The sequence below is a fragment of the Equus quagga genome, chromosome 2 (assembly GCF_021613505.1).
Source record: "Equus quagga isolate Etosha38 chromosome 2, UCLA_HA_Equagga_1.0, whole genome shotgun sequence".
Taxonomy (NCBI): Eukaryota; Metazoa; Chordata; class Mammalia; order Perissodactyla; family Equidae; genus Equus; species Equus quagga.
In genome coordinates this window covers 32490901-32503257 of record NC_060268.1, presented here as the reverse complement: position 1 = coordinate 32503257, position 12357 = coordinate 32490901, and the positions used below count along the sequence as shown (strand labels likewise).

At 40.1% G+C, this 12357-nt stretch overlaps 1 protein-coding gene across 3 annotated transcripts in view; it reads right to left on the bottom strand.

Annotated features, from left to right (window-relative positions):
• FMN1 (formin 1) overlaps positions 1-12357 on the bottom strand; it is a 353942-nt gene that overhangs the window by 170951 nt on the left and 170634 nt on the right. For all 3 annotated transcript variants that reach the window (XM_046652860.1, XM_046652862.1, XM_046652861.1), the window contains one exon: positions 10250-10400. In XM_046652860.1, the coding sequence (XP_046508816.1) occupies positions 10250-10400 (151 nt within the window). The remainder of the gene's footprint in view (positions 1-10249; positions 10401-12357) is intronic.

Genomic DNA, 12357 nt, shown 5'->3' with positions numbered 1-12357 from the left:
TTAGACTAGTTGTGACTTGGTACACCAGGCGTGCTGGAGGAAGCAGCTGGTTAGAAGCCTGGAGGTCAGGCCTCTACCACAGCCTTGTCACTGGCTTCCTGGTGGCTCTGAGGCAAACAGAAAAATCTTAACTGATGGGTGGGAACTCCCTGTGCTGATCCGTGAGTCCTGTCTCCTTCTCCATGTACCTTCAGCCTCAGAGGCTCATCCCTTCCTTTGGTGGCAAAGGAATGGTTCTGTCCTCCAGCGTTGAATTGTTTAGCTATCTCCACACCCCAAGAGTTTATATAATACATGACAAAAACATCACATGGCCTAGTTTCTCCAGTATCTCACTAAATCATTCTAAACATCATATGCTTTAGGCATTTTGCTGCTACATCCTGAATCACATTCTTCTCTAAGCAACCATCTCAATGTCTCATTTTTTCCATTAGTAAGATGATTATAGTACAGAGTGAACTATCTATAATGAGCGCCAGCTCCAGCAATGTGGCTTTCAGTTGGCTTCATTTTAAATAAATCTTTCTTTGTTAATTAATGTACCTTATCCCTGTGTTGTAAGTAACATTTACATTCCTGAATTGGACTGGGAGGAACCACACCCAGAGTGGAGGATCCAAGATCTTCCGAATCAATATGAATGCAATAAGCATTTGAAAGCAAAGGTTTAAAAGTGAGTTTTTGTGCTTGTTGTAAACTAAAGAAGTTGTACAAGAGAGTAAAAAGTGATGTGATAATTAGGTCATGAATTAACCCCCTGGTACTCGAAGCTCTATACTATTTTTAAAGACCCCCTTCTCACCTCCTAGGATATTTTGCACACGCAAAATGCCTAATGTGACTAATAAGGTACCTAGCATAAAAGTTAATTAATGAAAATGAAAACACTAAAACTTGGGTTATTTAGTAACCAGGGCCTGGAGCCAGGTCCCAATTAAACCACTCTTGTGGTGAAGGAAGGGATCAAGATGCCCAATAGGTTCCATCTGGCTGCTTCTGTGGGTCAATCTAGTGCCATGTCATGTCCTTTTCAAATTAGCCTTTCCACCCTCTCTCTTCCATTGCAATGAGGAGCTAAGGGTAGCCCCCCTCATGCTGTACTGGGGAACTCCCAGGCTCTCCCACTCACATGTAAGGGGCTTGGCAGCTAAGGAATCCAGCTGGAAGCAAGTATGATTCACTAGCTCTTCCCAGCCCAATACCTTTGGTCCTTCATTCCACTGGAGGGGCCCCTACCTCTCCAATCCCATTTGTACCCCACTGAGGAGATCTGATAATGGTCCTGGCAGAATTGTGGCTTTTCATAACTTTTGGCAGGGGCCTCAGTGACCCATAACATGGCTACACACATGATTTCTTCTCATACTGTCTGTAAATTGACCATGGCTAACCTTGCTGCCCTAATCAGATCAATCAGAACAACATTTCTTTAGCTGCTGCATGCTGGCAGCCTCCTGGGCTGAGGCGTGACTCAGAGTCAGGCTCAGATACTGAAGGCGATTTTTGAGTTTCCAGTGGTCTCAGGTTTCCTTTGCTTTTATCACAGTTGGTGAGCTTTGTAAGGCCCGTGTTTACAGCCATGCAAATTAGCCTCAGCTGGAGAGAAATCAGGTCAGGCCTAAAGGAAATCAAGCTCTGGGCCAAAGGTATTTTATCAAAAATTGAAAGTATGGCCATAGTACTGGGGTCATGTCAGACTGTCTTAGGAAACACATGGCAGCTTTGTCTGGTGTAACCTGAACTCCTGGCTTGGCCTCTGGACACTCTACAGAGAGACGTAGGGGAGGACGGTGAAGGGCCACACCAGCCAATGGGGGCTGGCCAACTAGACCAACGGCTGCTGCTGCCAAATGCATTTTCTGTTAAGTAGAGACAAGTGAGAAGGGAAATAGTGCATCTTTGAGGAAAGAAACATTGTGGTTGTGAGGCTGCTTTGCAGTATTTCCCATATTACTCACCGACTAAGCAAGGTCCAAACTCATAGTTTCATTCTACTCACTTATATACGCTCAGTATTTTTTGTTTTGCTTTTGATTTTTGGTGAGGAATATTGGCCCTGAGCTAACATCGGTGCCAATCTTCCTCTGTATTTTGTACATGGGATGCTGCCACAGCATGGCTTGATGAGCGGCATAGGTCTGCACCCTGGATCTGGACACACAAACCCAACCACTACACCATCAGGCCGGCCTCTACTCAGTTTTAAAATGTATCTGTGAAGGTGTCCGCAAACAGACATAATCTGATATTTTATATCCAGAAAGTATCTTTAAAAAAATCCATTCCAGATGCCATGACAGCTACAGAAACTGAGACCAGAGAGGTTATGTGACTGGACACACACCTGCAAATTAGTTACCTTCAAATCTCTGGCATCTTTCCATTAGTTTTCCCCATTGCATTTCTGGCGCTTCAGCATGCTGGTACATAAAGGAACTTGGTTTCTTTAAAAATAATTCTCCAATATATTTATGTCTCTTAAGATTGGGGGTTGCTAGAATGCTAACAATTGTTCCCTGAGCTCCCACATACCTATGACTCAAACAACATGCTGCCGATGTTTTCAGGCAGCCTCGTCTATCAGACTGTGCCTGGGTCTCGGTGCTGAGTGCTGGTTCCTGTGCTACTTCCTCGTCTATCTGCCCTCTAACAAGTAAAATGAAAGTTGGTAGATCCTGAGTGTCCCCATTTGCAAAGTGGAAGTAATGACTAGATCATTGGAATTCCTCTAACCAAAGTTTTCATCTTTTGACTCTCCGAGAAAAGACCTAAGACCCAGAAAATTTAAAGGACGTGCTCAAGATTCAAAAGTTGGTTAAGGTCAGAGCCAGAAGTAGAAACTAGGTCTACTCATCCCAAAGCCAGTGCTTCTTTTACTAAACAATGACCAGGGAATCAAATTCAGACTTCTTCATGTGAATTTGAAGTCTGGACTTGTAGTCAAATTCAGACCAACTGACCATTCGTCAAGGAATTAAGAGTGTAGGCTCTGTGGTTGTTGCTGGATTCATTTCCTTACCACTTAAGAGCTGTGTGATGCTAGGCAAGTCACATAACCCCTCTAGGCTCCAGCTTCCTCACCTACAAAGCGGGAATAATAATAGCAACCATCCTACTGGGTTCTTGTGACAATTAAATAAGTTAATACATGCCAAGCACTTAATCCAAAACCACTTACTTAGCATTACCTATTATTATTACTATTGAAATCTTCCCTTTATCATCTTTGCTTGAAAGATTCTACATAAATGCAAGTTATTAAGACTTCTCTCTGTCCATATTAAGCATGTATCTATGAGAAGATGTGCATGTGCAGTGGCTGTTTTGAACTTTGTGTATATTGAGATGTGTGCACTTTGCAAAACATTTATGGTTCAGTTGCAAAAGCATCCATATGAGGGGCTGGCCCCGTGGCCGAGTGGTTAAGTTCGTGCGCTCTGCTGCAGGCAGCCCAGTGTTTTGTTGGTTTGAATCCTGGGCGCGGCCATGACACTGCTCACTGAGCCACGCTGAGGCAGCGTCCCACATGCCTCAACCAGAAGGATCCACAACGAAGAATATACAACCATGTACCAGGGGGCTTTGGGGAGAAAAAGGAAAAAAATAAAATCTTTAAAAAAAAAAAAAAAAGCATCCATGTGACCTGTGTTTGTGACTTAAAAACATATAAGATATTTGCCTATTCTTGTTATACCCTCACATACTTCTGGCTGAGAACTGGAGGGCAGAGGAAGCACTGCCACCATCAAGGTCCCAGCATGGGCATTCATCCTCAAACCAGTGGCTAGCTCCAGCCCAAGTCATAGTCTTAGAAAAGGGCCTGTATTAAGTATAAATGAATGAGGTCCAGGAAAACATAGGCAAGATTCAAAACTTTCCTCAAGTAGGAAGAAAAGCTAAATACTTTTTAAAAATACAAATATTTAGAATGGTTCTCTCATAGCCTATCTTGTAATATATAATGATACTGGTTTTCCAATTAGATAATCCCAAATCGATATTCAAATAAATCTTGACTCTCTTTAGAGATGGAAGATTTAAAAAACTGTGTGTGTGTGTATATGTGTGTGGTGGGGAGGTGATTCCAGAATCAGTCCCAAGAGGCTAGGTCCAATACTTCATAAATTTTTACACTGCAGTCATCCATTCTAAGCACTGGAACTAGGCCTACTGGTGATTTCTATTCTGCTAATTCCCACAAGCCTTTCTAATACACATTTGGCTCCCAATAGTTTTGTGGATAATTTGCTGTGAAATTTGGCCTCACGGTCCACAGTAAAGAGATTTAACAAGACTAAAGAGGGTGCAGAGGGGCAGTCACTCTCGTGTAGGTTCCATTTCTCTGTGCTCTACGGTGGATACTAATTTAGCTTTGTGTCTCAGCATTCTAAGGTGCCCTCTTGTGGTTGGGAGAGGTAATGAGCATCCTAATGACACTGCAGTTGCCCAGAGGTACGAGTCCAGATTAAGTCACTGTTCGACAGCCAACAAGAGAACACAGTTGAACTCCAAGAATAATATTCGGATTCAACACTCTGAAAGAATCATTGATATCCATACTTGACAAGTTCTAACCACATTTAAAAAAAAAATAAGTAAATAAAGTAAAAGTACAACTTAACTTTTTGGGCCATCTTACTTCCAAATAAAATTTACAGAGCAGAATTTTTGTAAACTGGTGCCTGTCATGAAGTAGAAGCCCCCATCTGCTTTCAGGAGATTTGGCCAGTCAAGGGCCTTTAAGCTGAAGAAAAGGAAAGCCCTGATCATTCCAGATATCACTCAAGGCATCTGGACATAGCAATAATGACCTCAAGGTCATGGACTGGTGCAATCAACACATCGGCAAGTTATTTCACTCATTTCTATAGATGATAACCCCTAACCTCACTGCTCGTTTTCCAGACACATGAGAAATACAAAGCGGTTGGCAAACTCATCCCCACTCCTGGGAGAAAAAAAAAATAATGCACATACCTTACCAAGGCAGCCCGGAGAAATTATCTTTGTACACAAGAGCTGAAATTATATAAACTTGGAAGGCAACAGGTTATGAAAACCCTATAAATTTATGGACAGGCTTCCAAACAATGTTCTCCTTCTCCCCTCCTCAATAAACTGAGACACCAAGTCTGGGATTTGAGAATTATAGCTATGATTCTCGCCAAAGTGACCAAATTACAGCTAAAGGCTTTTGGCTCCAGGTAGTTTCAACAGACTAGTGTCTCCTGAACCATCGCAACTCCCTGTGCCCCCACCCCAAAGTGCTTGGGGAATAGCCATTATCTCATTAATTCTTAACAAATATCTATGAAAAAGGCCGAGGGAGAGGAATGATTTCCTATATCTTACAGAGGAGGGAACAAGCACAGAGATTATTTATAATTCAAAGTGAGATTGTGGCATGTCAAGAGAAGAAGAATATTGGCAGGTCATGCTGGTTTTCTGAAAGTTGTTGGGCAAGTTTAGAAAGCAATTGGAAAGTTTATCAGAGTAGCTACTTGACAGGCACCAGGAGAAAGAATCTCAGACAATGAAAGCAGGTTTCTGGCTCTTCGTCAAGGTGCTGACCTACCTTTCCCAGGAACAAATGTAACTTAGAGACAGCGTAAATACGGGCATATTGACAGTGGAAACTCTTATTTTACAGCACAAACAGATTATATAAACCAGTGTAAGATGAACTACTAGATGTCTGCATGTGTCATTAAAGGAAGTCCTGGAATTCTTCTATAAGTACTAAAAAAAACAGGAATGGTCTAGAGATTTCTATTTGCAAATAGTTTCAAGAATGGACATACTAACGTTTTAAGACCCCCAACCACTTTGTGGAAATCAATGATACTTAACAATTTCTTCACAAAGCTTTCACATTAGTTCACAAACTAAGAGATTAAGTATTTTCTAGAACCATGTACTAAAGTACTTTCATAATCGTGATTTCATTTTGTCCTTGTAACAATGCTGTAAAGAGTTGTTATTCCCCATTTTATAAGGAAGGAATCAGTGTAGGAAAGTTAAATGATTTGCTCTGAAGGTTATCAGAGAGCAAAAAAAAGAAAAAATAAATAGGAGACATTACTGTGTTGGTGGTACGAACAAGAGCTGATGTTATGAGCTCTGGCTCTCAATTTGTTGATTGCTACATTTGCAGTGGCAGAGTAGTCTGGTGTCACAAATGAGGATGGCACATGCCTGAGTACACAATACAAGTTGGTCATCGTTAGTATTTATTATAGATAATATTTAAAATGACTGATAGAGTCCAAGGAAAATAGCTCCAAATTTACATATTTTGTTGTTGGAGTTCTATGTAAAGAATTTTTTTATTCAAGATTTGACTTCCTATTGGAAGACTGAGCGAATTTTAGATAATTTCACATTGTAGGAAATATTTTGAATTTGCACAAGTGTAGTTGTATTTTGTTGATGATTTTAACAATGGCTACTCTCATCTATAAATGTCAAATCAATCATCCAATAAAAGTTACCAACATCAAAAAAAAAAAAAATGGGGGCTGGCCCTGTGGTAGAGTTGTTAAGTTTGTGCACTCTGCTTTGGTGGCCTGGGGTTCGCCAGTTTGGATCCTGGGTGCAGACCTATGCACTACTCATCACGCCATGCTGTGGCGGCATCCCTCATAGAGGAACTAGAATGACCCACAACTAGGACACACAACTATGTACCGGGGCTTTGGGGAGGAAAAAAAAAAAAGTAAGATTGGCAACAGATATTAGCTCAGGGCCAAACTTCCAGAAGAAAAAAAGTTACCATCACCTGTGTGGCAAATTACTGTTTAAATAAAGGGGAAACTGAAGACACAATGCTGAGGCTCTCGTACATCCTCTCAAGTGCTCATCATTATCAACGTCTTCCCAGTTGAAAGTGTGCAAACCCTAAAAGTCACTTCATCTTTCTAGATCTGAGTTTGTCATGTGCCAAATGAGGGTACAGATTTAGATGATTGGTAAGGTTCCTTCTAATTTCCTTCTAATTCTTAGTCTGTATGATATTATAGAATGGGATCAGTGCTCAGTTTAAGAATATATGTCTCTGCTCACTTTAAACTAGTGCCAGTGATGGGAACTTCAAATGCTATTATAGAATATAAAACTAGAAACTTGTCTCTGAGTTCAGCAGAATCCTGACCATTTTGAGTTATTTCTGAACTAGGAATACAGAAGGCACAGAGGGATGAAGACCAGCTCCATCTAAGAGATGTTCACAAGTATATTTCAGTGTTGGCTGAGCCCCTACAGGCAAGATTCAGAATGCTGGATTTTAAAATCTCCAACATATACTCCTCTTCAGTTCTTATAAAAAGACTATTTGGCAAGTGTTCTCCTAGGCATCTTGTATGGGAATCACTCTGTAGTTAGGCTGATGGAGTTGGTCTCCAACGCTAAAACTCCTCAGCTGCTCACAATCTCTAAAATTCACTATCGTTTTCATTTTAAGAGAAAAGAAAACAAACATCCGATTCTCAGAAAAGAGCAAGGAATCCATCCTGAAGTTGGAAATCTGGCCAGGGGCATGGAGGGAAGGCTGGTAGGAGGCGGGTTTGGAGTTTTCTGACATTGATTCAGCTCGTTATTTCCCCTAAAACTTAAAATCTCAGCTCTAAGGCAGGCCACAAAGCTCACTGAAAACTCCAAGCAGCCTCCACACCATCAAGCCCAGTAGACCTACATTCTTGCTTCCACTTACAGAAAACACCAAAGACTACGCACATGCACAGTTTCCACGAAGTAATGGTGACCCCACTGTTCAGAAAGATTGAAGAGTTCAAATGAAGGGTATTTTCCCCTCTGACAGAAAAACAAGATAAACATATCAAGTGCTAACTGCCTTAGTGAAAAATCCTTTGTTGAACAGACAATTATAGATAAGAAATAAGAATAAACGACCAAATGCTTTGATGTTTTAAAAACAAACACTTTGATGTTTCAAAAATACTCACTCGCCAAAACAGAAATTAGTTTTATGAGTAAACAACATGTTAAGCGTCCAGAGAGAGAAACAAAAGGAGTAATAGCAATCTGAGAAGAAATGGAGAACAATGGTTTAATGTGATATTGCGCAAGAAAACATTTAGTGGAGTTCCTGGTTAGAGAAAGCTTCCTGGAAGAGGCAAATTGAGGCTAGCTTTGGAATATAGGGATCCTTCTCTCACCTTTTGTATAGAAACAGTAGTCCTCCATTCCTGTAGATGGCATTTAAACAGCCAGCCTATAAGGCATACTTATTTCCACCTCATATGAATCTAGTTCATAGAAATATATTTTATAGTATGTCCACTGACTTCTTGCCTGGAACTCTTTTATTAGAAAAATTCAAATTGCTCATGCATATGTCCTCTTAAAAGATTTGCTCTGATATTTATTATTGAATCACACTTTTCTCATGAAAACACAATTCCAATGAACTTGAGAGGTGAAAAACTTTGATCACAATTTTCATTCATAATTCAAGTCAGTGGGATAATCTGATTTGATTAACAGAAAACTGTGTTCAGACTTTTGCCACTTTTTTCCCTGTAAGGCACAGCTGACTTCATAATCATAACGTTACTTAAGATATGAACCAGTGGATGAACCCCACTATATAATTTAAGAATGACGAGTTGACGACAATATCGTTCATTATAGACTTTTCAAGACACTTCCTCAAACCCTCTTACATGTGAATTTCACAACATCCTGGTGGGTCAACTAGACTCAGATATTGCTAATCCTGTTTTATAAAGATGGGAAAATAGGGCCTAGAGAAGGAAGACAACCAGCCCAAGCTCACATACAAATCAATAGCAGAACCAAGTCCTATATTCTTCCTCCACACCATCTGTGCTGTTAGCAAAACACTCGTGCAGAGAAGTAGCAGCAGCGGCAGCAGCAGCAGCAGCCAAACAAGAGCAGCTACCCTTTCTGAAGGGCTGACTGTGTGCCAGGCACTACGCAGAGCATGATACATCTATTACCTCATTTAATAATCACCTAGACCACCACCAGCAGCAGACGTCATCTCACGTTATGGTGAGGGGACCCAGGCACAGGCGGTAGAACTTTGCTTTAGGTCACACAGCTAGTGCGTGGCACAGCTGTGATTCAGCTTCCCATCCGCCTGATGGAGAATCTTGAACTTGTTCTCTGACAGATGGCTGGTGGTCTCAGACTTCAAGTCCTCAAGTCTGCTCAGAAGTCACCTTCTCAACGAGGACTATCTTCCAGACTCCATTTAAAACTGTAGCCCCATTACTACTCTGCTGAAGTTGATCCTCCTTACCTTGTTCTACCATATGATTTAACTTTTTGTTTTTTTGGGGTTTATTTTACTATTATTTTTTTTTGAGGAAGATTAGTCCTGAGCTAACATCTGCCACCAATCCTCCTCTTTTTGCTGAGGAAGACTGGCCCTGAGCTAACATCTGTGCCTATCTTTCTCCAATGTTTTTTATATGTGGGATGCCTGCTACGGCATGGCTTGCTAAGTGGTGCAGAGGTCCACACCCAGGATCCAAACTGGCGAACCCGAAGTCACCAAAGCAAAATGTGCAAACTTAACCGCTGCGCCATTGAGCTGGCCCCTTAATTTTTTGTTTTTAATGTTGATTGCTAATATAAGCTCCACAGGGCAAAGATCTTTGGCGTTTTTCACTAACATATCCTAGATGCTCAGACAGTCCTATCCAATAGAACTTTCTGTAATGACGAAAATGTTTTATATCTGTGCTATATGGTAGCTACTAGCCACAGGAACAAAACTGAAAAGTGGCTAGTACCACTGCAGGACTGAATTTTTAATTTTATCATCTAATTTTATTACTTAAATTTAAATAGCTACATGTGACTAATAGTTATCACACTGGACAGCGTGGGCCTAAAACAAAACCTAGCACAAATAAACTGCCAATAAATATTTGTTAAATGAATGAATTTATAAGTAAGTGAATGAGTAAGACATATTTTCCATATAGCCTACAGACTACTTTCATGAATTGACAAATTTTATCTTTTTCAATAGAATTAATGTCTGAAAAAAGTCCAAATTAAGAGACTAGTTTGAAAATTCAGATGATGTGACCAAAACATCAAATACAGATTTCTCAAATTATTGGCTTGTTTTTGTCATCTAAGACACAGAATCTTCCAAAACATTTTTTTGAAAACAGAGGGAAAGCAAACCAGTAGCACATAACAAATCTCCATATACGACAAAATATACATATATGGTTATGACACTAGATACCTTTTTGACCTTGTTTTTTTTCTCATAGGTCTCTGACAGAGGTTTTTTCTTCTGCTGAGTTGTGTCTTTGGAGAATAAATACTCAAACTCACTAGTATCTCGAATATCAGGTTCTTCTAAGGAATCCCATAAGGTTGGTGTAGCATTTTGGCTTAAAAGAGAAAATGACAAGTTAAACTTAAGAACCAAAACAGAATAGAATACAATTAAGTCTCTAATTTTTTTAACTCATTTTAAAAACAGATGTAAAACCCTAATAAAGCTTGGAGAAAAGCTTTTAGTGCTACATATTCTTTTTAAAGTCAATATATACTATAGAACATTAAAGCAAATACACATTTCAAAACAAAAAAAGTCATTAGATACAATCAAAGAGAGATTATCTAGAGAAACCTCATGGGACCAGAAATCCTAGGATTGATTGTTGAGGTCATATAAACTGCTCCTCCCTCAGTTTGTGGCATTTCCATAATGGGTAAAAATGGGCATTATACAGTCTGAAAAGATAACCAATTTTTAGACATTGATGGGCTAATTCTTAAACTGAATGAGAATGGAGTACTAAGGTGAAGATTGACCCTCTCTTTGGATTTTTTCTACTAGTTTTAAATACGGTTTTCAGGATTAGCTCAGGTCAACTCAGAGCAGGACCTATACATGTGAACAGGCTGTGCTCATTTAGAAATACGTGATTTATTATGTCCTGCCCTCACAACAGTATTAACAATAAAAACAAACCAGAAAACTCCATTGTAGCAGCTCCCAAAGGGATTTCAACTACAGCAGCCATAAGGAGACTGTGTTTTATTTTGTCTTCTAAAAACAAGGGCACCCTAGTTTTGAAACAAAGAAAGAGAAGATGATCTAGAAAATCAGATATAGAGGAACTGCCTCTGAGAGCTGACTCAGATGGGTTACTATCCAGGCTCCCTTCAGAATACATTTTCTCCCAAATGTCTATTTTCTTAACTTACTTTCTTATCTTATTTTTAAACACTTCTAATGCCCATACACAGAATAAAATTATGTCTCATCTACACATTTACTGCTTTTCAAACATACATATATGTTATGATCCATAACACTTACCTTTGTTGCAAAGGATATTTTCTCAGTCAATGGAACTAAAAGAACTATTATTATATGGGATGGTCCACAAAATTGTTTGATTTAAAAGGCGATTTTCTTGTTCAAAACAGTAAGCGACATTGGCTTTTCAGATCTGTGTGTTCGCATGCCTGCCTTTCCCATGAAATATGACATTTTGGTTCTGGCCACATTCACTTGTCTCTAGATTTTGGTTTTTTTTTTTTATTAAATTTGCTCTAACATAATACTTGAGCCATTTAAGAGTATATATGTGACATATCTAAGTTATAATGTATAGTAATATAACGAATATCTGAAATCATCACCCAAGGGCTAGAACATTTCCATTGAAGTACATCCATCTATGTGCTCCTTCCTCAGCCGGCCCCCTCCGCCACTCACTCAACTTCAAACACTATTAATGTTAAGTGCTTATCTCGGCTGCACTCAGGAAAGGGGATCTTGACGGGAGAGGAGAGTCAAGGAATTTTGGAGCTTGCAGCCTGTTAACGACTGCCATTCTGGGTCTCATGAAGGTTCTGGGAAGCTGAAGAGAGGGTGCCTAGAGGGAGGTGATGTGACACATAAGGCAGATTGTTCAGACCCACTGCCCTGCCTTGCCCTCTACCACTTGGCCCCAGCTCCAAGGACTCAGAGCCCAGGCCAGTATGACTAGTGGTATAACTCAATCATATTCTGGAGCAAATTGGCTTTGGCAGTCGGGCTGAGCACTTCATCACCATTTACAACATTATTTCTATGGGAAAAGGCATTTCTAATAATGAATAGAAGAATTTCAGAATATCACCTCAGTAGGTTGGGGGCAATTGGTATTTTGTGGGGCAGTAACAAGGACTTGCTCACAGTGGACCCTCTGCCATAACGGTCAACTCTTTTCTGACCACTGAACATATAATTCTAGCTCAAGAGAAGAGGGAGAGGAAAGAGAAAGGAGAAGGAGGAGAAAGGGGGAGAAGGGGGAGGGGGGAGAAGGAGGAGGAAGAAGAGGGAAGAGGGGG